The sequence below is a fragment of the Furipterus horrens genome, unplaced genomic scaffold (genome assembly GCF_987537825.1).
Source record: "Furipterus horrens unplaced genomic scaffold, mFurHor1.1.pri manual_scaffold_8, whole genome shotgun sequence".
NCBI lineage: Eukaryota > Metazoa > Chordata > Mammalia > Chiroptera > Furipteridae > Furipterus > Furipterus horrens.
In genome coordinates, this window is record NW_028327178.1 from 90,117,287 (window position 1) to 90,145,196 (window position 27,910).

Here is a 27,910-nt window from a genome sequence, read left to right on the forward strand (position 1 = left end):
ATGGCCGCGAAGTCTGATGGAGCGGCGGCCGCGGCCGGCCCGGGGCCGGAGGGGGCGCCCGGGGGAGCCCGGGGCAGTGCTGGCGGGCGCGGGGAGGCGGTGACAGCGGCCGGGGGCCCCGGAGTGACCGGGGCGGGGGGCTTGGGGCCGCGCTACGAGCTGCGGGACTGCTGCTGGGTGCTGTGCGCGCTGCTCGTGTTCTTCTCCGACGGCGCCACGGACCTGTGGCTGGCGGCCTCCTACTACCTGCAGGGTCAGCCGACCTACTTCGGCCTCACGTTGCTGTTCGTGCTCCTGCCCTCGCTTGTAGTGCAGCTGCTCAGCTTCCGCTGGTTCGTCTACGACTACACGGAGTCCGCGGGCGCCCCGGGACCCGCCGTCAGCACCAAGGACAGCGGCACCGGCGGGCCCTCCAGCAGCACCAAGGACAGCGCCGTCGCCTTCCGGACCAAAGAAGGCAGCCCGGAGTTGGGTCCCCGGCCCGCGCCCTCCTCGGCCAGCTCCTACCGCCGCCGCTGCTGCCGCCTCTGCGTCTGGCTACTGCAGACTCTCGTCCACCTCCTGCAGCTCGGCCAGGTCTGGAGGTAGGAGAAGCGCAGGTGGAGGGAGCTGACTCCTAGGAGTGGGGGTGGAGAAAGGCTGCCTCCCGCCCTAGCCCTCCTCTGACCTCTCTAAGGCCCCCCTCGTGTCCTGACCTCCGCCCCGCCCCACCCTAATGCAGCTCTGATTTCTTCTCTGCCAGTCCTCCCTGCCCTCTGCCCTCAAACTCCGACCAACCCCAGTGCCATCCTCTCTAATCTGACCATTGGGGGAGCAGGGGATGGAGCAAGAAGAGAGAGAGATCCTCAGCAGCGTGTGAGTGAGGGGGTCCCTGAGCTGATGAGGATGAGTGTGAAGCTTGGAACAGAGCTCCAGGGCTCCCTCCAGCCCTGATCCACTCCTTTCCGCCTGAATGCTCATCCAGGGTTTAGGAAAGATCTCAGAAGTCCTTCCCTGTTCTCAGAGATCTCTGTTCAGAATTGCAGCCCATTCCTAACCTTCAAGGAGAAACATGGATTTTGAGGCAGCTAAATGAATATCCCGCCCAAACTTTTTAGTCCTTGGGGAAGCAGTGTGCCTGACCCAGCTGAGAAGCTGTCCGGCTCCTGTTTCTTAGGGCTACCCCAGTGTCCACCTCCTGCCCCCCACCTCAGCAGGGCCAAGGGGACTTGGGATCTTGAATCTGAGATTAGATGGCCACTAGCTGTTCTTTAATCCCAGGGCAGTAAGACAAGACTGAGGTTTTGTACAAGCAGCCTACTTCCAGGCTTCTTCCTCTGCCAAGACTGAGGGTCCCTGCTGAGCTGAGCTGAATTAAATGGAGATGGTGAATTCTGAACCTGGGGTTCCCCTTGAGTCAGGATTGCTCTAGTAGCTTAGGCTGTACTGTGCACTGACAGAATGAACTTGCCAACTAACTATGTGATCTTAGGCAAAACTCCTCTTCCCTCTAAGACCAGTTTTTTCACCTGTGAAATGTGGGAGAATCCCTCCTCCTCATCTCATTGTCTATCATCATATTTTGCTTACCTGGTGGGTGAGAGAAGGTCTGTGTGAAGGCCCTGCAAACTGCAACATGTTTAAGGAATGTAATAAATTATTATGACTATCAGAGATGTGGGAAAAGCATGAAAAAAGTCAAAGTCACAGTAGAGATGTAAAGGGTGATTATTGCTATTCTTAGATTTATTCTGTTACTTGTTAATACATTCTGCCCAACTCAGAAGATTTAGTTCTGAGCTGAAGGTTGGAAACAGGACACCTAGGGTTTGTCCCAGCTGCTCACTTGCTGTGTCACCCTTGTTGTGTGGCCAAATCTCTCCCTGCCTTGGTTTCCCCATCTCTGCCTTGCCTAAATTAATGCATATATTCCATTTAGCTCTTCTTGGGGGAAAGGGGAATGAAGTTGCATCCACACAAGGTAGTGTTGTTATTATTATTAGCTTGACACATAAAAATATTCATGGCTACATCCAGGAACTAATCTACATTTACTATTCTGTGCCTGAGTGGACAGATGGTGAAAGATATTTTTAGATTCTGAAATGGTAACTTCCTATTCTTGGTAGCCAAATCTTCATCCCCTTTCCCTTCAGCCTAAAATGGGCCAGCTGCCCCTCTGCTCTCACTAACTGCCTCGAGCCCCTCTTCTCCCCTTGTTGAGAATCTACTTGTGAGAAACTGATAACTTCTTTTTTGAACACAAACTGAATTTCCCTCAAATAGGGCAAAAATTGACCATGGAGAGGGGGTGGGGCCTCAGGGTAGTGGCTGAAGATAGCTGAGGGTCCACTGAGCTCCAAGGTTTCTTAGGTAAAAGGACCAGCTACTTCCACTCTCCCACATTTGTAAAGGAAGGTGATTGAGATGGCGGCAAACTGATGGCCCTTGCAAGTGTTTTGTTTGGCTTGCATAGTATTTCAAATATCTGGAACTCCTAGCTTCTCTCGGGGGAAAAAAAAAAGGAATCTAGTAGTATCTGGCCTGTAACAATTTAGACAGAGTATACCGGCTCCAATTTGTCCAGCTCCATTCCGTTTGATCACATATGGACCATTTCACTTAAACTTTAGGGGCACAAGAGCCCTCACTTACAGTTCTATAACAATTATTTTATTCAGCACGTACTTTGTGCCAAGCCTGTTGTTGCCTTTTTACCTGTTTCATCTCCTGTATCCCTCCTAAGAAACTTCTGATGTGGTTGTATTATCATGTCTACTTAACAGATGAGGAGATGGAGGCTCAGAAAGGGTGCATCCTTGCCCAAGGTCACACAGCTAGGGAGTAGGAGAGCTGGGACTCAAGACTCTGTCTGCCTTCAAAGCTCAAGTTCAATTTATCCACCCTGCAGTTCTGCCACTAATGTGTCTCCCAAACTCAGCGAATTATGAGTCTGAAATCCCAAGATTCCAGAATGATAGAAAGTTAGGGCTTCTGCTGCACCGAGATAAGAATGTGAAAGGAAAGGGAGGGAGTTGAACCATGTGGGTAAGGATGGGGAGACAGTGTATATTGTGGGGAAAGTGCCAGATTGGAAGCAGTGGAGCGGGAGATTTATGTCTCCATCCAGGTTTGTAACTAGCTTGCTAGGTGGCCTTGGGTGAGGCTTTTCCTACATCTGGGACTCTGTCAAATGAAAATATTAGATTTGATGACCTTAAGAACCTTTCCTTTTCTGTAATTCTGACTGTGGGTCTAGTTATCAGAGCTAAAACCTTGGGGCACCTGTCCCAAAAGCTTTGGCTTTTACAATGGCTGAGGGTCTGGGTAAATGGGGGGAAACCCAGACAAAGTATAGAGAAGCCAGCAGGGCTGGCATTCCTAGAAATTTAGCAATGTTGGCACAACATGTTTGCTTCCACATGAAATGTTTCCACAGTGAACAGGTTCACTGTTCAGCAGGACTTGGTGCAGATGTTCTGAGTGGTGAAACATGGGGTGATGAGGAAAGAGATATGTGTCTAAGCTCTCCAGGATCAAAGCTGGGAGACTGGCCCGTCATTCACCTCCTGATCTCCCGACCCCAGTTCTGAATAAAATAACTTCAATCATAAAGATACCTTTCAACTACTCACGCTTGCACAATGCTGGATCAAAAGACGAGATACTTTGAGAAGCCAGGTAACACAGACCTATGACAGTATGTGGGTGTCAGTCAAGAGGACATTATGGGGAAAGCAGTGTCCTAGCTCCAGCCGATGGTGCCATGGAAAATTGTGGACCTGATATTGTCAAGTCTTGATTTCTCAAGAGAAATTGAAAATTGGGATTTTTTTTGGTAAGTTCTTCCCATTTTCAACTACTAATTAAGATTTTTAAAAATAGTGTCAACTAAAGGAAACACATTTGTGGGCCCGACCTCTTTGTGACCTCTGGTCTAGCTCTTCACAATTGATAAGGTCCTTTCTTATTCTATTCCCAAACCACCCTGCAAAATGGGTGTTGGTATTATTATTTTAAATACAACAGGGGGCTCTGAGGAAGGAAATGAGTGGAAGGAGGAATTCATGGACACCATGTACCCACTGTGTCCCTGCTGACCCCATGTGAGGTGCTAAAAGCGCAGGGTCTCTTTTTACCCTGAAACTGTCCCTCTGTTGGCAATTGATACACCCATTTACCAGACAAAAATGTGAGGCTCAGAGGAATCAAGCAGCTTGTCCAAGATCACCCACGAACAAAGTGGGGGAGAGGTGAGGTGCCAACCTAGCGTTGCCCAACTCCCAAGCCTAACCCCTCACACTATCACACCAGCTGCTTTGGGGGTTCCCAGAACAACAGCTGTGTACCGAGACAGATGGAACCCCCGAGAGAAGAGTGCACAGATCCTTTGGTGAGACATGAAGCTGGCTGTGGGCTGGACACCAACCTGCGTTTTCATCCCCCCACCCCGGCCCTCCAAGCTGCTAAGCCACTCTGGGCTGTTAAGCCAATTAAAGTCCTAACTCTGCCTCCTCTGACCCTGTGGGCAGCAGAGCGGTAAGCCATGAATCCTGCTTTTCCTAATCTTGAATTCACTGGGCTCCAGCTTTGCCCAGATGAGCATGGTTTGCTAAGCCAATTACTGGAAGATGATCTGGCATGGGATTTCTCCCAGGCTGTCAGGATCTGGGGACCCTAGAATCAGGATGGAGGGAGGCAAACTGGGCTTACAGGACCTCCCTTTAATATCCCCCTCTACGTCTAGGTCTGAGCACTGCTCCCTCTCCCTCCTCAGGAACCTTGCACTCAAGAGAAATTCTGAAATGAATTAGTGACCTGCTTGGTGTGAGAGTCAGGCTCTGTGTCTTCCCTCTGGGAAGCCAGATTCTTGGAATAATGGTTAAGAACAAGGAACTCTGTATTCAAATGTCCTTGGTTCAAATCCTGATCCTATCTCTTCTTGTATGTGACCTTGACAAGCCATATAATCTCTGTGCCTGAGTTTTATCCCTTGTAAACTAGAGATCATAATGGTACACCCCTTGGGTTGTTTGGACCTTTAACGAGATAATGTGTACCAAGGGTTTAGCAAAGGGCTGGCCCCATTGTTAAGTATTCAGAACCGTTGGCAGTGATTAGTGCCATCAGCTTGGGCTTTGTTCCCTGCAGAAGGAGGTTTGTTCATTGAGCAGGTGGCCAGGGAGGGGGCAGGAGAGCAAGAGGGCCTTCTAGGCCCCTGAAGCCATAAGGACGCGGCAGCTGTTCATTTAATCTGCAATCATTCATTCAGCAAATATTTATGGAGCACCTGCTGTATACCAAGCACTGTTAAATGCTGGGAATAGAGTAGTGAACAAGACAAAGTCCCTGCTCTCATGGAACTCAATAGTCTAATGGGGACAACAATAAACAAACAAAATGTAATGTAGATTGTATTGTAGGGAGGTGCAAAAAAATAATACTTTTCCTCCCACCTTCTAAATTCTTCTAGCTGAGCTAATAATCAAATTTAATAGATTAACAAGAGAAAATTTTCAAAGTTTGTTACAGATGTACATGTGGGAATGCCATAAGATGTGAGATGGGAACACCATTGGGCAGTTGATGTTTCTCTGCCACTGTGGACAAAGGAGAAGGGAGGCAGGGGCCTGGGATTTCAAAGGGAAAGCAGGTAATTCACAGGAAGACAGCATGTGGTAAACGAATTCTTGCTGGGCCACCCAGAAACAGTGGGACACAGAGGGGAATCTAATGAACAGATTTTTGCTTGATTCTCCCTGTCTGCAACATTTAATTCATATGTACTAAGGTGAATTCCCTTCTTGAAACAAATACTTCTATCTGAATTCCTTTAGGCAGGTGAGGAGGAGGGTCAAAGTTTCTTTCTGAGTCTTCTGTTTCTTAATAGCCAGCTTAAAGTCAATATTCCAAAAGGCATATTTTGGGGTGACAAAACTCTGGTCACCTTCAGTATGCATAATATAAAATATAATGGATCAGATAGCAGTAAGTGCTATGGAAAAAGTGAAACAGGGCAGGAGGCTACAGAAGCCCAGGGAAGAGGGAGTGGCTCTTTGAGGTAAGGTAATCAAGGTAGGCCTCTGGGAGGAGGTGGCATGTGGGCAGAGGGCTGGATAAGGTGAGGGCTAGCAGTGTGGAGGTCTCAGGAAGGGTGTTCCAGGCAAAGGGTAGGAGAAGAGCCAGAAGTCCTGTGGGGCAGAAGCAGAGAGTCTAGGAGATTATTGGGGACAGGTTGGCTGGGGTTAGATCACACAGGTACTCATGCATGAAGCGGGGAGTCCAAGAGGATATGAGAGAAGGTAGAGGGTCTTGCCTTATGTTTTACAATGTGCACTCTGGCTGCTGGATGGAAAATAGGCTGGTGGGAGGACAGGGTAAACCTGGGGGCCCATGAGGAGACTTTTCGATGATCCAGGCGAGAAAAGGGGGAGTCTGGACCAGGCTAGCAGCAACGAGGGTAGGGGGTCTGTTTCAGGCAGAATGGACATGCTATCTTTCCTCCTCTGGTCAATTTCCCTATTGGAGGCAGATAGTTGATGGTTAAGAACTCCCGTTCCAGAATCAATCATATTGTGTTGCTACTTTCTGTGATTCTGGGCAAATGGCCTCTCATGTATGCCTTGATTTTCTCATCTGTGAAACAGACATTCTAATAATAGTACCTATCACATGTGGCTTGGGGGAATAGTAAATAATATATATATATAGTGTTTAGCACAGTGCCTGTAATACAGAAAGCGCTCAAATCTCATTAGCCATTACTATTTGTATACTTATTATCTATAAAAGATGACAGGGGTTGTATTCCATTGTGGTTTTCAAATTGTATTTCACGGTCCTCTCACAACCATTTCAACCTGAGTATCTCTGATTTTCTCTTTTTTAATATGTTAGTTACCTGCCTAAGATTTTATTCAGTTCCGAGGGGGTTTAGAACCCCCTGAACTTGATGAATCCCCAAGAGGTTCCTTTCTGCTCTCACTTTGCAGAGTTGCTCCAGTTCAGCCTCACCACCCACCTCCTGGGAGACCCCGCTCCATGACCCCACCCCCACCGTCCTCCTCTCCCTGCCCATCCTCAGCAACAGGCCATTAGAGCTGCTCCTACCAGACACAGTGGCGGCAGTTGGACCCAGCATCCCCTGTTTGATCTTTAAAGACCACACAGGAGAAGCCTTGGGGGGAAGAGGGAGGGCTGCCAGGAAATGGCTTTGAACCCAAAGCTAGGGCAAAGATCCCTGGGGAGAGGAAGGAGGATGGGTTGGGATCTACTTGGGCCTCTCCATTCATTGCCCTGCCTTTGTTAGAGCCTCGTAATTCCTCCCCTGGGAAATTCTATCAGCGTCCAATTGCCCCCTTAACCCATCCTATCCCACCTCTACCAGTAACCAGAATGATAGCTCTAAAGCTCAGGTCTGACCCTGCCACTCCAAATACTTTAGCGTGGCCTCAGACCCTTGGCCTCCTGCTCTTTTGTCTCTTTGCTGTTCTAGCCCTGCCCCACCCCCCAAAATAAACGATACACTCCTTTCCCTCACACTTCTGAGTACTGCCTGCAGTCCCTCCTCCAGCAACACGCTTTCCCATTCTCTCCCCAGTGAAATTCTGCACATCCTTCAAGGCCAAGCTCAAATGTCACCTCTTCTGAGAAGCTTTCCCTGAATAAACCCAACATGTGCCACCCTCTGCCTCTCAGACCCTCCCACTCCTCAATCAGGCAAAATTTGTTGTTTATCAAAAATGGAATTTGCTTCATTGTTTTGTTTACAAAAGAATGGTACACTTTTGTTGAAACCTCAGGCAGCACAGAAAAGATCTAAAGACTCCCCTCTACTCATTATCTCTGGAGGTGAAGAGGTGAGGTTAAGGGAGATTTCCACTTACTAATTAGATCTTGTACAGCTTGAAGATTTTACTCTGGTTTTTTAATTAACCAAGAAATATATGCAGACGTTCACTTGTTATTAAAAAGTCAGACATTACTGAAAATTATAGCTACCATTTATAGAAACTTAGATCATTTTTTTCTTTACAATAATCCCATCAGGAAGGGAGTGTGATGAGGAAGAATAAGGATTGTGGAGCCCAGACTCTGGCTGTGTGAGCTGTGTGACCTTGAACAAGTTACTTGACCTCTCTAGGCCTCAGTTTCCTCATCTGTGAAATGGGATAACATCCCTCTACAAATGACCATTGTGCAGGCTTATTGAATTAATATATGGAACATACTTTCCACGTCTGTAATATAAGCCAGTAATGTTAGTTCACACTAACTGAGTTAGTGGAAACTGAGGCACAGAGAAATTAACAGCCTCCTAGTTAGTAAGTAGCAAAGCTACGGTTTGAAGTGATACAGTCCAGCTCCCAAGCCCACATGCGTAACCACCAAGTGATACTGCCTTCCACTAGTTGAGTGTATTAATCATGGATTGCTTTGGGAAGAGGAAAAACAATCAGAAAAATAGTTTTAAATTTTGATTTCCATAGAAATACCCACTGTTAACTTTCTGGCTTCTTCGCCTCAGACTTTTCCCCTGGGCACAGTTACTCATTCCTCTTCAGCCTCACAGTCCTGATCATATTCTGTTGTGATCATCTGCCCACCTACCTGGTTTTCCTACCAGATTACAAACCCCTGTGGAGGTGAGGCCTTGTCTTTTCTTCTTTGTCCCCTATGGTGACTGGCCTAGAGCAGACCCTCTGTTGCTGTTGGTGGCCTTGTACCCAGCCAGCTCTGGCAGGATTTTAGAACTTGAAGTCTGCTGAAGCAAGCTTTGCATCTGTGGCTGACGTAGGGGGTGCTAAGGCAGCGTGGGGGCCTTTTGCCTTTGTGGACATGGCACTGAGGGCTAGTAGGCCTACATCTGCAGCCTTTCAAACTGTCATGAACAAATGCAGGCTAAGGGCAATGCATTTGTACTTATAGAAGATGTAAAGGGAACAACCCTGGGCTGAGTTTTCAGGAGGATGCAGGTGTGGCTTACTTTAGAGATGGAAGAAATAAAATTCTTGTATGCAATAGGTGCTCAATGAATGTTTGTGTGAACTGAATAGAATCTTTGAAATCAGAATCTTGAACGAAACACACTTCATTGCCTGGGGTTCAATTACCCCATCTGTAAAGTCCAGGTGGGGGCTTGAGAATCCTAAATGAGTTTTCCCAGAGCTCAGACAGGATAGCAGAGTAGCTGAGGCTGGAGCACTGGTGCAGTTCATGGCTCCGTGACTTCCTAGCTGTGTGACCTTGGGCAAATCTTCACCAGCCAGAGCTCTAATCTCATCTATGAAGTGGGGATATTGACAGTATTCACCTCTTAAGGTTCTTGTAAAGATATTGGGAGATAATATAAATGCACAGGGCTTGTCACATACTATATGCTCATAAAATGTTATTACTATTACTGTTGTTATTGGCCCAAGTTGAAACCCATCCTACTTGCTTATTAACAAGGAAGGGAGTGGGGAGAGGGGAGTGGAGGGTGATAATGTTCATTAACTCTCCCCTACTGACCCGCCCCGCCCTCCTTCAAGGGAGGAGACTTGTCCCATGGCTCCAGAGATGGTGCGAAGACAGATGACAACCCAAGGTTAAAAGGAGGCAGAATCTGTTTGAATAGAAGCAAGAACACTCTGACAATCAAGCTGCCCAGAAACAGAGCGGGCTGTTCCCAAGGGCAGGAGCTCCACACACAGATGCAGACAGAAGTGGCTGGTTTTGGCAGGAAAGCCGTAACAGGTCTCCCAGGTGGGACTGGGGGATAAATCAGATAATCTCTAAAGCCCCTTAAAGTTTTAAGAGTCTCTGGATCTAACTCAGGGGCTTTATGATGCTTGACAGTCAGACCACAGGTTGGTTGCAAATCAGTAGCCATGGGCAAATCCCGCCTGAGGATGTGTTTGTTAGGCCTACACAGTATGTTTTCCCCCTACTGTTTAATGAAAATTGTTAAAATGGAGAAAATAAATAAATATATGAAAGAAGAGAGAACAAGATAATTATTCCCCGTGTACCACCACCCTGGCCAGCCTTGCTTTATCTGGGCCAGCACCAACCACTACAGCTTTCTGCGGTGACGGAAATGGGCTATATTTGCACGGCCCGTTACAATAGCCACTAGGCACACGTGACTACTGAGCATTTGAAATGTGCCTAGTGGACATAGGAACATGCATTTTAAATTTTAATGAATTTTAACTATATATGTGGGTAGTGTAGGACACATAGGTGCTGGTGAGCATTAAGTCTAGACTCCACCCCATTTCTTTTCTTCCCATGTTATTTTGGAGCGCATCTCAGACATCATCATATCATTGCATTCATACATATTGCACTACATCTCTAAAGTCACTAGTTCGATTCCCAGTCAGGGTACATGTCTGGGTTGCTGGCCAGGTCCCCAGTTGGGGGCGTAAGAGAGACCACTGATGGCTGTTTCTCTCATTTATCAGTGTTTCTCTCCCTCTCTTCCTCCCTCCCTTTCCCTCTCTAAAAATAAATAAAATCTTTAAAAAAATAAAGAGATAGACTTTTAAAAAATATAACTAATATTATCACACCTAAAACAAGGAATAATCATTTCTTAAAAATTCATATGGTATTTTTAAAACTAGTTGCCAACATTTCCAAATTGGGATGATGTTTTTGCATAAATGTCTTATTAATTTCCAGCTATTCTTGAAAAATTAAAATTCCAGCCACACTAGGCTCACATTCTCCCAGGGCAGCAATCAGCTGGAGCGGATGGGCAGCTGCCTTTTTAGACAGGGCACCCCTCAATCATTCTCCAGAGTCCCTAATAATGATATCAGCTAGGATCTCACACCCATACCAGGGACAAATAGAAGTAGTGCTTATCCCTGCCTTGATCTCCAAGTTCCCTTAGGTGACCAAAGCCACCAGAAGAGTGCAATCTAACTTCCTCTCCCTGAGCTGGCTCATGACACCCCAATTCTGCATGGAATATAAGGAAAAGAGAGAAAGTGGAGGGGGAAGTCTTGACCTAGAGTGTGGGATCCTGGGTTTTAGTCTCTGCTCTATACCTATTTCACAGATGGGGAAAGTGAAGCCAGAGAGGGGAGAAGATTTAGCTGCAGTCATATAGTGAAAAATGTAAGAGGTGGAACCTGGTCCCAAAAGCTTTGCTGGAGAGGAACTGTCTGCTTAGCTGTTGGGCAAAGAGAGGCACATTGGCTCCTTTTGGTAGGTTGGATAGGAGAGGGTCTCAGCTTTTCAGCCGAGGCTAAAATTAGTGGCAGAGAAATATTTGGCTTCAGCCCAGCAAAAAAGAGGTGCTATGACTCTCCAGGGGGCTGCTAAGGAGGAGGGAGACAGCCCTGCTCCCAGCACCACACGATATGGGAACCGAATGTGTAAAATCACATTCTTTGCTGGCATTTATGACTCATTTGGCTGCCAACCCAGGAAGGTCCTATTTTGAATCCATGCAGGAGTGCTCAGCATCAAGGGGTGGGCAGATGGGGAGGAAGCCTCAGGGCCATTCCCTGCAAGAAGTGCTGGGCCACATTGCAGATGAGGTAGTGTTTGACTGGGGGCCCAATGTTTCCCAGAGAACCCACAGACAGCATCTGGGTCCCCAGGGCCTGGCTCAGCTTGATGTGTACCCTGTGGTGTAATGGGGGAGTTAGCCACCCTGACTTAGATGCTCTGGCTGTTGGCTCTGGGCAATTCACTTCTCCATAACCTTGCTAAATGTCTCTGGAGTCCATCACCTTCCAGGGCCATCCTCACTTCTCACCTGGTAACTGGTCTTCCACCTTCCACTCTTGCCTCCCTCTTTCCAATCTGCTCTCCACAGCAAGTGCTGCCTCTAAAACACAGAAGTGCTATCTAATCCTGTCACTCCCTTGTTTAAAACCTTCTGGTGTCTCCCCAGCAATCTTAAGATAAAGACCAAATCCTTCACTGTGGCCCACCTCATCGCTTTGCTTTCTTACCTCCCCCTCGGATCTACAGTTATTTGGACCACTTACTGCTTTCTCCCAACTCAGGATCTTTACCCATGTTGTTCCTCTGCCAGAAACATCCTTCCCTCCTGCCTTCACCTTGTTAACTCCAGTGCCTGCTTCAGATCATGGCTTACTAGCGACCCCTTTCAGAAAGCCTTCTCTGATTGCTACACCCTTGCCAGGCTGAGCCAGGCCCTTCTTCAGTAGCACTGCTTTGCTCAGTGCTGGGACATGGAACCCTGTTTGAAGCAGATCTGGAACCCATGGAGTACATTTGTTGTTCCATGTTTACATGATTATTTAATCAATGTCCAGGTCCCCCACAGACAGTACCGATGGACTGGGTCTGTCTTGTTCAACCTTGTGTCCATCAGCATCTTAATTTTAGCACAGTTCCTGGTACATTGCAGGTACTCAGAAATGCTGGGCAAATAGATGTCAAATGAACCTCCTCCTTCCTGAGGCTCAGTTTCCTCATCTGGAAAATGGGGATTATGCCCACAAAACCTCACAGGTCTGCAAAGTCAAAACAGAAGGTCTTTGATGAGTGGCAATTATTTTCAGGGGGAGAACAAAGACCCCAAAGAAGACCCTGCCCTGTGAACTTGCCCTAGATAGGACTTCTCTGACCCTCTCTCTCTGGACAGGTTCAGTGAGCACTAGGGAAAGCCAGCCTATGAGTCGACCTCAGCTGTACCAGAAACTAAAACGGAAACTAGAAGGCCTCCTTATCCTGCTGGGGCCTCCAAATCAGAAAACTCCTTAAGGTCTCCCATTGGTTGAGTACCCAGCACTGGGCTGAGCATTTTATATTATATCACCACTTACTGATTTCATAGCTACTCCATCAGGTGGGCATTGAGCCGAGGGGTTCAGAGAGGGAAGCAACTTCCCCAACACAACACCGACAGTAAGGGATGGAGCCGGCACCTGAACCTGGGTCTCCCTGACTCTCAAGCTTGGGTTATTTCCTTCTGCATTTGACTGCCTTTACTTGGGGAGCTTATAAAGCAACGCTTATAAAGTATATTCACACTTTTCATTCATTCACTCACTCAGAAAACAAATATATATTGAACATTGACTATGTGCCTGGCATTAGTGACACAGCAGAGAACAGGAGAGCCATGTCCCCACACCACTGGAGAGACATAATGATGAATATGTGATTAGACCATTTCAGGTTGTGAAATGTGTTAAGAAAAGAAAACAGGTTAACACAACAGAAAATGGTCAGAGGGGTGGTAGAGTGCTTTGGAAGGGGATCCAGGTGCACCTCTCCGAGGATATGGCACTGAGCTGAGGTGGAAAGAATGAGAATTTGTCAGAGACTGATGGAGCCCTTTCCAAGCAGAGGACCTGAGGCTGAAGTGAGCTTGGGGCGTTCAGGGAGCAGCAAGGCCAGTGTAGCTGGAGAGCCATAAGGTGGGGAAGGTGGAGGGAGAGAGGTCCTAGAGGTGGATGGAGGCTGGATTGCCCTGGGCCTCAAAGATCGTGGTGAGAATTCTATTCTAGAGCAGTGGGCAGTGGCATGACCTGAGCTGAGATTTCACAGGGTCCCTCAGGCTGCTGTGTGAAGAATAAGCTCTAAGAGCGCAAGGACGGGAGGAAGGGCACCAGCCAGGGCGATGGAGGCTGGCGCTGCTTGGAGTTGGCCGGCTTGGATCAGAGCGGTGGCATCAGGGTGGAGAGAGTACTGGGGTTCAGGACACAGATGTTGGGCTTTAATGCTATAAGAGTTGGGTGGGTGGGGAGCTGGGCCTGCTGCAACTTCCTTGAGATAGGCAAGAATTTGGTTACGTGGGCCCATTTTGTGGGGGAGGACTGAGGCCCACAGAGGGGTTGGACTTTCCCAGAAAGGACTTGAGCCTGGGTCTCCTGGCTGTCCAATTACTGTTGACACTCCTCATGAAGTTTTCTCTAACCGCTCGTAATCCCAAGGAAAACTTGTAGGTCCCTCTCTGCCCAACATGGTTCCGCCTGGGCAGTGGTACTGCACACCCTCCATGCAATGGAAGCACCTTCTCTGAGTCAGGGGTCCATAAAGAGTCAAGTGTGAGTCCTAGGGGTGGCACTAGCCTGCCACGTGACTTTCTATAAGCCCTAGTGTTTTTCTGAGTATCAGTCTCTTCATCTGTTAAATGAGGGTAACAATAATACCCACCTCAAAGATTTGCTGTGAAGAATGAACAATATGTATAAAAAGGCTTAGCATAGCTGGTCATGCAGTTAACACTCAACAAGTATGAGCTATTAACAGTATCATTAACACCTGCCTACTGTCCCCCTACAGACCTACAGAGCAGTAATTGGCCCGGCTGGTGTGGGGTGCCCTGCTCCTTCCCAACAGCCCTGATTACCCAGCTCCACCCTGCTCATCCCCAGAGGTTTGCAGGCCTGGCCCACAGCGGAGACCAGGAGCTAGCCAAGGCAGGGTGGGGGTAGAGGGTTCCTGGATGGAGTAGGAGCGGGGGCGCCGCTGGAAGCTGCAGTGTTTTTGGCCCAGAGTGTGAGGGGGAGTGGAGAGGGGCGAGAACACACACTCAGAAACACCGAGACCGACAGATGGAGGAGCTGAGGATGTGAGAGACGCAGACAGACAGAGAGAGACCCAGAGTCGGGGAGAGGAGGAGCAAGCAGGGGAGGACAGCCGGAAAACTGGCAGTCTCGCTGAGCCATGAGCTGAGCAACAGAGCGGCAGATGGACCAAGCAGCCAAGAGACTGACAGATAGACAGACTAACAAGCAGACCCAGTATCCAAGAGACAGACAGAAAGACAGACTGAAAAGCTGACTAGGCAGGCTATCCTGAGATCCAAGCAACAGGCAGACTGATATTCTGAGCCTCTAAGAGCAGACAGACAGGTTTACAATTGATCCTGGGTCAGAAGACTAACAAATGGACATAAGTATCTAAGAAACAATGTGACCCATAATCCAAGGTACAGACCAGTGGACTGACCCAGGGTCCCAGGGTGAGGCTGACTAACAGACAGATAGGTTGACTGACTGACAATAACTGAGGAACAGATAAATAAATAGGCCAACTCTGCATTCAAGGGATGGACACAACAGGCTGATTGAGTCACAGACAGAAGAGACAATGGCTCAGGATCTGAGGGCAGACAAAGGGACCAGTCCAGCTCAGACACAGGTTGGACCATCTGCATGGGGACAGAGGCCCTGGCCAGAAATCCTGACCTCGTACCAGAGACTTATACCAGATGCTGGGCCCAGAAGCTTTCTGGCTTCTCAGGGATGTGGATTCCCCTCATCCTTCCCCACTAGAGAGGAACCCCCCAACCCTAGGGGATGCTGGGAGATTTCTGGGTCACAAAAGCAGCCACATATGGGAGGAGAAAATAAACTGTCCATTTCTTGACCCTGCCGCCTGCTCAAGGAGGCAATGGGTCCAGCAGAGACAGCTCTCTGGTCCTTGAGTGCAGGGATCTCACACCCTAACTGCTGGCTTCTCTCCTCTCTAGACTTGGTTTTATTTGCTCCCAAAACCACCTTCAATGACACACATTACCTGTTCTTCCAGTTTCCTCCTGGACATGCTTCTTCTCTGAGCACAAGGCTGGGAGTCAGCAAACTAGATCCAAAATAGACTTCTGAGCACCTCTGTTTCCTCACCTGAAAAATGGGAGTTAGGGGAAGTGATAGAAGCTGTCCGTTAGGTTTGTTAGGTCTGGCTCACACTGACCTCAGGCAGTTTAAGGCTGGGAGCCGTCAAAGTTGGCTGGGCCCAACCAGGCTGAGGAATGTCAGGGAAAGCTTCCTGGAGGAAGAAAGACAAGTGAGGATAGGAGTCTGCTGAGAGGTGTCCTGCCTCTATGCAGACTCAGGCAGAGAAGCCCTGGGGCTTCCAGGGTCAGGAGAGAGACACTGCAAACACTCACATTTACTCATTCAACAAATAGTTATTGAGTGCCCACTGGATGTGCTAATGCTGGGGACAGAAGACAAAAGTCCTTACCCTGATGGAGCCACAGTGGTAAAATAGAAAAATAAATGTGTAAACTGGGAAGGGGAAGGGTGAGAAGGGGGAAAGAAGGGGAGGGGTCTAGTCAAGGAACTAGTATAAATGACCCACGGACATGGACAACAGGGTGGGGATTGACTGTGGGAGTTGTGGGGGGGGGGGCGGTCAGTGGAGAAAAAAGGGAAATGGGGCAACTGCAATATAACAATGATAAAAAAAAAGAAAAAGACGCCAAAAATAAATGCGTAAATTAATAGATAAGGTTGTTCTATAGTGCATGTTAAGAAAATAAGAGAAGGCAGACTAGAGTGATTTGGTGAGATCGGAGGTGCTGGTGACAAGGGATGCCTCTCTGAGAAAGTGACTCGGGAGCTGATAAGGAGCCAGCCGCAGGAGGAGCTGGGGAAGGGGTGCTCCAGGCAGAGCAAGTAACTCGTACAAAGGCCTTGGGTCAGGAACAAGTTTGGCTGGGTTCGAGGAACCCCGGGGTATCTGGAGTGCTTAGAACAAAAGAAACAGTGGTTTGAGAGAAGGGAGAAATAGGCAGGGCCAGATGGTTTAGGGCCTGCACGCCAAGGGGAGAAGCTTGGATTTTTGTTCCAAGTGTGATGGGTGGCCCTGGGAAAGTTTTGAGAAGGGGAATGACATATCTGACAGGTTTGCAAAATACCCTGCTGGGTGCCATGTGGATGTAGGCACCCACTGAGAAGGCAAAAGTGATGGTATCCTGGACCAGGGTGGTGGCAGTTGACAGAATGGACAGACTAGGGATGCATTTTTTTCCCAAGGCTGGATTCCTTTCCCTGAGACAGAATCCTTCTCGGTGGGTAGTATCAGTCCCATTGTGGTGACGATCAATTTCTTCCAATTTCCTTTCAAATAAAGTGGAATAGGGTAGGCTTCCTGGAGGAGGTTTTAAGAGAGGCTACTTGGTGAAGGAGGAGCCAGAAACCTCTGCCTAGCATATGCTCTCCCCCTGTATGTGCACATTCCTCTGCAGTTTACAAATGCTCACGACAAGGAGGAAAATGAGATTCAGAGAGGCAGAGAGACTACCCAAGGTCACACAGCATCTAGGGCAGGACTGCGCGGCAAATTCACAGACTCAGCATTTTGCCATCTTGCCTCTATGATCCCACCACAGGAGTTGTGATGTAGGGAGGAGGGCAGCACTGACCCCTTTAGAGAAAGTGAAACTGAGGTTCAGGGAAATCAGGATGCATGTCTTGGGCAGGGCTGTTTCAAGACCTCCACATCTATCAAGCATATTAAAATGAAGCCGTATCAAACATCAAATGTAAATTATATACAACCAGATAAAAGCCAAATTGCAGCTGACTGGCTGATATCATGTTCTGTTTTGCAGACATTTAATTAAACATTTATTAATTTTGATTCTGCAGTGTTTCCCTGTGTTTTAGAGCCAGTTTTTTTTTCCAGGCCTCAAACATTTTTCTAGGCCCATAAAAACCTCGCAGGCTCTTGGCAGTGCACATGCAGTGTAGCTGGCAGGAACAGCCACAGATTTGGGTTCTTTTGCCAAAGCCGGCAGAGTATTGTTGAACCCAGGCCCTTACATCCCCAGACTATGACGTGATCTTTCTACACTCCCTGCCGAGCCCATGGTTTTGGGTCTCAGAGGCCTTCTGTCTTCCCCTCCCCCTTCCCTGCTCTGGCCCACTGTGGTACTGGACCGAGTGAGTCCTTTGTCTGTGGTTAGCTGGGGTGTGGGGCTTTGGGAGCTGGCAGGGGCGGGCAGGGAGGTGGGCAGGCAGCCTGTCAGGTGGTGATGGATGCTGGCTGGGTTGGGGCCTCCCTCATGCTGACCAGGGCCAGGAAACAGATGGTCTTCCAGCCTGAGAGAAAGTTCCAGGGTGTCACCCTCCCTTAACTCCCCAGGCCCCTTCACGTTGGACCAGCTGGTCTCTCCTTCCTGTTCAAATCCAGAGCCATGGGAATGGGGAAGGGAATTGGAGTGGGGGAAGATGGAGGCTGGGAAAGGTTATCTGTGTTCTGGGCCCTCAGAGGCTTGGGGGGGCCATCTTGGTCTCTCCCCTACGCCCCCTCACACCTGCCCTCCCCACCTCTGGCCATCTCCAGCTCTGTTCTCTGCCCTTCCTCTGTGCCCTGCCTTAGCTCAGCCCTGTCATTTCAGGCCTGGACCAGACTCCAGCCTCTCCTGGCTTTCCTCCAAGCCAGCCTCCAGAGCAAGCTTTCTAAGCCACTGAGCTTATCACATCACCTCTGATTCTGGGATAGAATTCAAATTTAGAATAAAATATGAACTCTTCAGTCCAGAATCTGATGCCCTTCACAATTCTAGTTTTCTTATGTCCCTGTCCATGAAAACCCTCCCCTCCAGGCCTGCAAACCACTGGCTGTTCCCCTAAAAGGCCATGTTCTCTCATGGTTCTTCCACCCGGAATGCCCTTCCACCCCTTTTGTTCCTTCAGACATCTACCCATGCTTTAAAACAGAGATCAAATATTTCTCTCTCCAGGAAGTTTTCCCTGACTCCCTCAATCCCCAGTTAAAGTTACCTGTCTCTTCTCTGGATTCCCCACCATCTTAGAACATCTATTTCAGCTCTTTATCTCTCTCCCATGGGAGTGAGAGACACTTAAGGACATAGGACGTGGCACATAGCTAGTGGTCAAAATACACTTGCTATGTAAATGAGTGATTCTGCAGGAATCCTTAGGTGGGGGATAGGCAGGGACTCAGAGAATGAAAGTTACAGGGAAACAAATTTCTGCTCATCATAGAAACACAATTCGTCTGAAGCAGAAGGCCCTGCCTCAGGAGGTAGGGACTCCCTACCATGAAAGTGTACAAGCAGAAAGTATAAATGCACAGGGCTGGGAATTGTTAAAGGAATTTCAGCACTGGATGGGAGTTGGACTGAGGAACCAGGGATGGGAGAAGAGCCCTAAATGGGATGTTTCTAGCCACATTTTCAGGAGAGAGTTTGGGTCCCAGAACATTAGTTCTGAAAGAATCTCCAGAGTCATCAAACCCATTCCTCTTGTTGGCAGATGGAGAAACTGAGGCCCGGAGAGGACCACGCCATTGCTGAGACCAGGATACTCACTGGGGAAGTTCTGGGCCTATCAGCTGATCCCAAACTTCGGGGAGCACTGTGGTTCCTCCCTTGGGCTGGCAATACACCTTTGAACACCATAGGACTCCAAACAACATTCTGATAATGCCAGCACTTTGTATCTGGGAAATCCCTGGTTTCCCATTTTTTATGATTCAGGAAATAGGGTCACTGAATCTGTTGGGATTTTCTCCTCTGGTTTCTGGGGAGATCCCTTCAAGAGAAGCCCTCTTTGGTTTCAACAAAGGGTGTGCCTGCCCCATGAATCAGAGAATTTGGGGTTCGTGGTGCTAGGGTCTGTGACTGCAGCAGCCAGGGGTGGAGCTGCTGGGCAAGGCACCAGGGCAGAGAGGGGAAATCAGACCCAGAGATCTATGTTGACAGGTTCCTTGTCATCCAGTGGATACCGCACTTTACAATCGCAAAGTATCTTCTCAACCATTTCACCTTCACACCCACTTTGGGAGGGAGTAACTAGGGCTCAGAGAGGGTCTTGTTGCTCAAGATTACACAACAGATCAGGAATTGAGTTCAGGACTTCAGGATCCCGTCCATGTCCTCTCCCAGATTACCAGAGTCTCATTCAGTTAAACAGACTTCCAACCATTCATGCATTCATGCATTCAGCCAACACACAGATTGAGTGAGCATTTACTGTGTGCTGAGAATTGAAGATACAGCAATTAGCAGGCCGACCTAATCATTCTCACAGAGTTCACAGTCTTGAGGAGATAGATGCATAAGCAGGCAGTTACAACCCACTGTGAAAACTGCTGGGTTGGAGAGCAGTCAGTGGAGGATTCCTGGGTAGAGTAATGTTTATAAGCTGAGCCTTGGGGGGAAAAAGCAAGAGTTATCCAGGTTGGGGGTGGACTGGGGAGAAGGGCAGGACAGAGCAACAACAGTTGCAAAAGCCTGGTCGTGAGGGGGAGCATTGTGAGCTGGAATGTGTGACCTGTGCAGAGTAGCTGGAGATATAAAGTTTGTTGCGAGAAGTGACATAAAAAGCAGCAGCAAAGCCTCAAATGCCAGAGGATCTCTAAGCAGCCTCCCTGTGCCCTGTGGGGAGAGAACTGGGCACTTAGAGGTGGGATTGGGAATGCCAGGATGCTGCTGGTGGCAGCAGAACTGGAGGATGGCACCAGGAACTCTTCCTTGTGTGAGCGAAGTCTTTATGGCATACAGGGAGAGGCAGAGTTGCCTAATGGTTGGAGGGTGAGCCCTGAAGCCAGGCTGCCTGGGTGTGAATGCTGACCCCACTGCTTCCTAGCTGTGTGATCTTGGGTCTCAGTTTTCTAATCTATGAAATGGGGATAAAAGATGATAGGCTGTGAAGAAAGCAGGCCCCAGTGTGCCAGGGTAGTGATGATGAGAATGCTGTGTTAAGCCCTTCCTTTGTGTCACTGCAGTAAGCAGAAGGGCCCATGGGGAGGTCCCCAGCGCCAGCCCCAGGAGTTGATCCTTTCAAAATGCCCCTTTTCCATTTGTGGTAATAGGCTCAGCGCAGTAAGTGACTTGCCCAGGACTACACACCTCAGCCCTTGCCCTTTGCGCTTGCTGGGTGTCAAGGGTGGGTTAGAAGTGGGTGCCGGAGCATGAGCACCGCGTCCCTCCGGCAGGTACCTGCGCACCATGTACCTGGGGCTGCAGAGCCGCTGGCGCGGGGAGCGGCTCCGGCGCCACTTCTACTGGCGAATGCTGTTCGAGAGCGCCGACGTGAGCATGCTGCGCCTGCTGGAGACCTTCCTGCGCAGCGCGCCGCAGCTCGTGCTGCAGCTCAGCCTCCTGGTGCACCGCGGCGGCCGTCCGGACCTGCTGCCCGGTGAGCCCGCTCCCTCCGCCCTTCCTGTCCCCTCCGCCCTCCTCGCTCCGGGCTCTGGGGACGGACGCCCTGCGTCCCAGCCCCCACCCCCAACCCAGTTCACTCATCTTCAATATTCAGTTTTTGGACAGCCCCACGTGTCAGCGCTCCGTGCTTCAAGCCCCGGGAGGGTTGGGGGGATGACTGGTGCACCCCCTCAGTCCTGCCCACTCACTGTCAAGGTTTTCCAGGCCCCTCCCCTTCTACTCTCACCATCCTCCAGGCCTCAATGGCCCATTTCCTCTCAGTGTGAGAAGAAACCTGGCCCCTCCGCCTCTTCGCTTCCTCTCAGGCCCCCTTCCTTCCTTCCTCATTATCAGGGCAGACTAGACCCCATTTCTGCCAAGTCCAAAGACTTTTGACCCCATCACCACACCTCAGGTCCTCCCCTGCCCCTCCGCCCCCCTTCTCCAAATTGTCCTGATCCCAGCCTGTTTCTCCTGGGGACCCCTTGTCCATCCACCCTCTCACTGCTCCCGGCCCCTGGGAACCCCTCCCAGGTCTGGTTCTGGTTCCATACACTCACCCCCACCTTGCCCCTGCCCTAACTCCAACAGACCCGGCAAACCCCTTCCGTGTCGGAGAGAAGCCACACCCCCTCTCTCCCTGGAGCTCCCATGCTCCTCCTACCCAGACTCTGCCCAGCCCTTCCTCGATGTCCTGAAAGACTCTCACCACCTCTCAGCCCCACTGGACATCCCTTGCCCAGCATACTGGGCCCCCATCAAAACTCTTGCCACCTTAGATTTTCTTCCCATCCCCTCAGCTCTGCTCAGCGTGGATATCCCTCTTTATACCCCAATCTCATCCTGGTTACCTATAGTTTCTAATAGTCCCTTCCTGGCTCCTCCATGCCCTAATTGTGAACCACCCCGCCACTCTTCATCTCCTTTTCCATTCCCAGAGTCTTAGACCCTAATCTACTACCTTTCCACCAAGCCCCTGAACCCTAACAGTCCCATACTAGGGACCCAGGCCTGACCCTTATGCAGACCCAAATCACCCACCTTCCCTTTCCCATTATGCTCCCACCCTTGCAGAAGCACCCAGCTCCATCCACTCTCATCCCCCATCATCACTCTTGAAGACCACTCACTAAGACCCTCCCCATACCCTGCCTGATTTATAGACCCTTCCATCACACCTTTCAGGACCCAGCTCCTGACCCAGAACCCTCCCCTTTACCCAGACCCCAACCCAGACCCACCCCTAACCCAGCCCACCCCACCCCCGCCCTGTCTCCACAGCCCTCTCCACCTCCGCCTCACTCGTGTCCCTGGCCTGGACACTGGCCTCCTACCAGAAGGTGCTGCGGGACTCTCGAGACGACAAGCGGCCACTGTCCTACAAGGGTGCAGTGGCCCAGGTGCTGTGGCACCTGTTCACCATTGCGGCCCGCAGCCTGGCCTTTGCGCTCTTCGCCAGCGTCTACAAGCTCTACTTCGGCATCTTCATTGTGGCCCACTGGTGCATCATGACCTTCTGGGTCATCCAGGGTGAGACAGACTTCTGCATGTCCAAGTGGGAAGAGATCATTTATAACATGGTAGTGGGCATCATCTACATCTTCTGCTGGTTCAATGTCAAGGAGGGCCGCAGCCGCCGCCGCATGACCCTCTACTATTGCATCGTCTTGCTGGAGAACGCAGTGCTCACTGGCTTCTGGTACTCAAGCCGCAACTTCTCCACCGACTTCCATTCACTCATCCTGGTCTGTGTGGTGGCTTCCAGCTTCGCACTGGGCATATTCTTCATGTGTGTCTATTACTGCCTCCTGCATCCCAACGGGCCCATGCTGGGTCCCCAGGCACCTGGCTGCATCTGCCCTGAGGCCTCAGAGCCCTGTGGCCCGCCGGCCGATGCTGTTACAAGTCCCCCGAGGTCCCTGCCGAGGACTACAGGCGCTGAGAGGGATGGGCCCTCCTTAGGGGGTGAGCGTGCAGGGACCCCCACACCACCTGTCTTCCAGGTGCGGCCCGGCTTGCCTCCCACACCAGTGGCCCGCACCTTGCGGACAGAGAGGCCTGTCATTCGGATTGACCTGCCTCGTAAGAAGTACCCCGCGTGGGATGCTCACTTTATTGACCGCCGGCTCCGGAAGACCATTCTGGCGCTGGAGTACTCCTCACCCGTCACACCCCGGTTGCAGTACCGGAGTGTGGAGACCCCCCAGGAACTTCTGGAGTATGAGACCACAGTGTAGGCCACAGTTTCCCCCCGCCAAAGGGATGGGCTTGGCTGATCCCACGTTGACCACAGTGTTGAGCCTGGAATTTCAGGGCCACCAGGCTACAGGGAAGTGGATCTGTATGTACAAGGGTAAAGTGGCTCCACCGCTGGGTTCTTTCAGGGGAGGGGCAGCCTTGTGGAGGCCCCAGCCCTAGGCTCTGTTATAAGCCCTGTGGCCCAGTTTCTGAGCCCCCCTTGAACCAGGGCCCAGGGAATTAACTGGTGCTACACACTTCATGAGCTGCCCCACTTTCATGAAGGTCTCCATGCCACCTCTGGTGCTGGGGACCCCACACCCTCTCCCCTGCCTGGAGTTGCCCACATGTCATCTGTGGTGGACCTGTCAGAGAAGGGGTGCTGTCTGGGGTTCATGACTGAGGCTCCTGAAGGGGTGCTGGGGGTGGGAGGAGATCTCTGAGGATGAAGGAGGCTATAGAAGGTGTGGGATAAGGTAGGAGCATCTGGTGGACAAGGTGTGTACAGTTCCTGTGGGGTCTGAGGTCTGGAACCTGGGCCAGAAAGGAATTAAAGGAGGGAGTTGGGATGGGGTGGGAGATGGGGGTGGGGGGCAGAGAGTGCTATAGTTGAAGGGGAGGAAGAGCCCTGAAACATCTGAGGGGTTCAGGCTGGCAGAAACGTGAAGGGTAGCAGATCTGGGGGAGGGGAACCCTTGAGCCAGAGCATACAGAATGTTCCCAAGTGAACTCCTCCAGAAACAACCTGTGTTGTGGGCTCTGTTATGGTTGAGGTTCCAGACACATCAGGTGAAATGTTTCCAGGAGCCTTTCTTTGTTCTAGATGAGCATCTAGAACATGTCTTGTAGAAAAAGGTCTTGAATGCAACAGATACAATGTCTAGGAAGATACTCTGTCTGGGCTCAATTATAGGTGAGGTTCTAGCACAATTAGCAGAGGAACTTCTTAGAGAGACATTCTTAGTTCTGGATTAAGGTCTAGAACACTTAGCTGATAAAATGTCCTGGGGAGTCACTGATCTGGATTCTGTCGTGAGGCTGAATGTGCTGGAACCTGCTGCTGTACTCTGGGGAATTCTAGCTCCTGCCATTGTGGGTAGTGGAGGGGCCTCTAGGACCTCATGTGAGTGGAATATTCTAGAAATTGGTACTCCAGTTCTAGACTTCTGAGGTTCATAGGAGTTCTGTGCTCCTGTCCACTTTGGTCCATAGCCATCTTCCTAAGAGAAAATTATCCTTGGGAACCCCTGGTACATTTCAACTACCAACTGGTTTTCAGATATAAAAAATGAGCTCTGGGGACGTGATATAAATCTTGGCTCTGAGCCACCTTGCAGATGTGGCTCCCTTGGGCGGCAGCTGGAAAACTGTTTTGTTTTGCCCAACCCTCTGGGACTTATGGTCCATTCCCATGTCCCAAAGATCCCATGGTGCCATGAGATCATTCTTCTTCTCTTCTAGGACAGCCAGTCCTGGACAGAGTGGGGAGTGTGAGAGTGGGAAGTCTGTGGGGTGGGGGAACAAAGCCTCTAGGTAGAGCTTAGAACATGCCCATCCTGTCCCCTTTCACCCATGCCAATGTTCACTCCAAGGACACAGGAGGTGACGTTAGGCCAGATGCAGACCTGGGCTGGTGGTGAGGTGGACCATGAGAATCGTAGACTATGCAAATTAGAGGAGCACTTAGCCCTCTCTGGTTCAGCCTCCCTAGAGTTAGAGATGGGAACCTGAGGCCCAGAGTAGCAGCTAGTCTCACAAGGTCCCAGACTCCTAGCCCTTCCATCAGATAGTGATGGGTGATAGTGAGTTTGCTGAGGATGAAGGGAGAGAGCCACACTTGGGGTGCAGGGTGACCCCAAAGGCAGAGAGGACAGGACCACCCACATCACACACGCACCTACAAGCACACATCACACCTGTGACACAAGTCACCTCACCTCCTGGCACACATGCCGAGACAGTGTGTGCACCCCTCCCACCAACACACAAAGAATGCTTTCCCCTCTTCTACTTCCCTGATCCCTGAGAAGCCTTAGGAACCAGGCCTCAAGGTGGTAGGTGGTGGGGGAAGCCTGAGGCTGACCCAGACCCCATCTGGTGGGTTCACCCATCCTCCTTGGTCTGCCCAAATCAGTCTTTGGAGACCAAATTTCACAGCCAGTTACACACAGATTGAAGCCCTTTGTGAGACAGGACACTGAGGATGTGGACCCAGATCCACCTGTTTCCCCAGGGCTGACCATGCTAGGAGGTTTCACTCCATCTTGTTTCACTTAAACTTTCTCCTGCTTGCAACCTCCCTGTACAAGAGGTGTTAGTGTTATCTACCAGTCTTACAGAGGAGGAAACTGAAGCTCAGAGATGTGACATGAGCGCTGCCCTTGGCAAGTTATTTTACTCCCCAGTGTCCTAGAATGGCTCATCCAGCTGCCCGATTCTCCAGCGCCCTAAAAGGAAAAGTTAAAAAATATTCTTCCTAGTAAATGGGAGTCCTTCTGGCTCCAGGAGACACCCAGAGAAGGGCACCATCCCATTCAAACTGTTGTTTTGTGTTTGTTTCTGTGACAATCTACCTCAGCCAGTCTCTTCCCCACCAAAATTGGATCCCCTGAATCCCTGACTCCTACTTCCCAGATCATGACCCCTACCCCAGCCTAGCTGCTCAGTCCTCCCCAGAAGCCCTACAGGGTCCTTACGTGACAGCAGGTTCCAGCCACCATCCAGTGGAACCCTTGGATCCCCCTAAGGCACCTGCCCTCCACCCCCACTGTAGAGGAGAAGTGGGGGCTCAGAGAGGGCCAGGGACTTGCCCAAGATAGCACAGGAAGTCAATGGCAAAGTAAGGTATTTCCTGGAGCTGAGACATGGTTGGGTCTGTCTTAATTTTTCCAGGAACAGAAGAGAGCAGGACATTCTGGGTACCCAAAATGCCAGGCCTTCCTCTGCCCTCAGTATCTTCATCCCCAAGGGACCAGTGTCCCCATTCCCAGTACAGACTTTCGTTTCTTACTTTTCTTGAACTGATCGCTACTGCTGAGCGTGATCCACAGACCTCTCCAGGCACCACACTCTCCATCATACCTCCACGCACTGATGTACCACGTGCCTTGTAATTGCCATCCCGGTTAAACAGCACAGACCTCCGCCCCTCCCCAACAAGAAAGGCTTTTTGGTTCCCTCCTTTCATCTGCCTCATCCCCCAAATCTGCCTTCCCCCTAGCCAGCTCCCTGCTATACTTGTGTCCCACAGAGATATCACCCATGAGAGGTGGAGAAAGCAGAGGGCAGGGAAGGCAAGGCCTGGGGAGCATCCAGGTCTCAGGGTGAAGGTCAAGGGGGCTGGGAGTACCCAGGGAAAGTTTTGCCTGGAGGCGCCAGTGCCCTCCTAAGGACCGAAGTTCGCAGGTCCTTTCCTTGGAGCTCACGTGGGCTTGGAGTTGACAGAAACCTCAGACAGGAGAAAGTTTCCTGGAGTAGGGTGCATGGGCTGCAAATTCAAATGCCTTCAGGTAATGACAATGAGAATGTGGCAAACGGAAGAGTACATATCCTGCCTATAGGCACTAAAATTGAAGTTTTTGAAAAACCCTGTGCTGGCCAAACTAAACACTCAATATTTGTACTGTGGGCCACCAATTTGAAACCTCCAGTTCAAAATGAAAACATTCTGTGGAGCCCTCCTACAGAGTCTGAAAGCCCCTCTGGGGAAGTTAAGGACAGAGGCCCTGGCTCCCTCTGAGACTTTTCTAGTCCAACCCTAAACTCTCACTATCCAACTGCCTGAGAGATGGCCCCGCTGCCCTCTCAGTTGAAAAGGGAAAGGAGGTTAGGGTGTCCCAGGATCCCTAATTTAGGAACCACCACCTGATAAGGGCTACAGACCCCTCCAGTGCCTGAGCGGGCTAGTTTAGGGGATGGGTCTTCTCTAATTTGGGGCCCTCTGGTTAGGAGCAATCTGTACTGGGTGGGGGCAGAGTCCAGGTACCGAATGAGGACTGAAAGCCAGAACCCAACTGTTCCCATCCTGTGCTGGCCCCTGCCACCCTTGGGCACCTGTCTCCCCCCCCAGGTAAAGCTGGAGCTGGGGCCTGCAGGGGGTGGAGCTATCAGTTTCTGTACCAATGTGCTTTGTGATTCTTGATGAAAGGGACTGAGTGCCAAGCCACCAAGGCAGCAGTGGGGATGGGGTCTGAGTACCCCTTCCCAACCAGAGGGGCTCTGAGACTCTGGAGCTGGAGGGAAAAGGAACTGTATGTGCTGTTTTGTTTGGGGGTGGGGAGTGCTAGGACATTTGTGGGTCTTTCGCTGTTTCAGGTAGAGGCAAGGGGAAGAAGAGCAAGACATTGTGGAAGTGGAAGAGGAAAGCTTTTTCTGAGATGGCCTGGTTCCTGGAAATAGAAAATTCCCCAGGGAAAGAGAAGTGGTCCTCTCATGCCTGGCCATCTTCACCCTTCCCTTCTCACTGCCAGGAGGGGGCTGCCCTCTCCCCAGCAATCCTGGCCTTTATTCTATGCACTGTCATTGTAAGGGCACCCTCAGGCCAGGATGAAAGGGTGAGGGCCTGGGGCACCTGCAATAATCCCAGAATGGAGGACAGCCTGAGACAAAAGGGTAAGAGAAAGGCACCATATAGAACAAGGAGATTCCTCTATCTCCCTCTCACCAAATCTCAGAATCCAAACCAGGCCTGTCTTCATTGGGCAGAACCATCAAACTTGGGGGGCTCATAAACAAAGCCCCTAAGCCCTTGGTTTTCTGAGCCAGTCATAAATAGGACTAGGATGATTCCCAGAGCCCCCTCTTATTATTTCC

The 27,910-nt window shown here is 50.3% G+C and overlaps 1 protein-coding gene across 1 annotated transcript; it reads left to right on the forward strand.

The window, feature by feature from the left end:
• XKR7 (XK related 7) lies at window positions 1-23,097 on the forward strand. Its single transcript, XM_090285267.1, has 3 exons — window positions 1-584; window positions 20,653-20,855; window positions 22,142-23,097. Exons 1-3 carry the CDS (start codon window positions 1-3, stop codon window positions 23,095-23,097), a joined length of 1,743 nt encoding a protein of 580 aa, XP_090141393.1.
• Window positions 23,098-27,910: the final 4,813 nt, after the last annotated feature.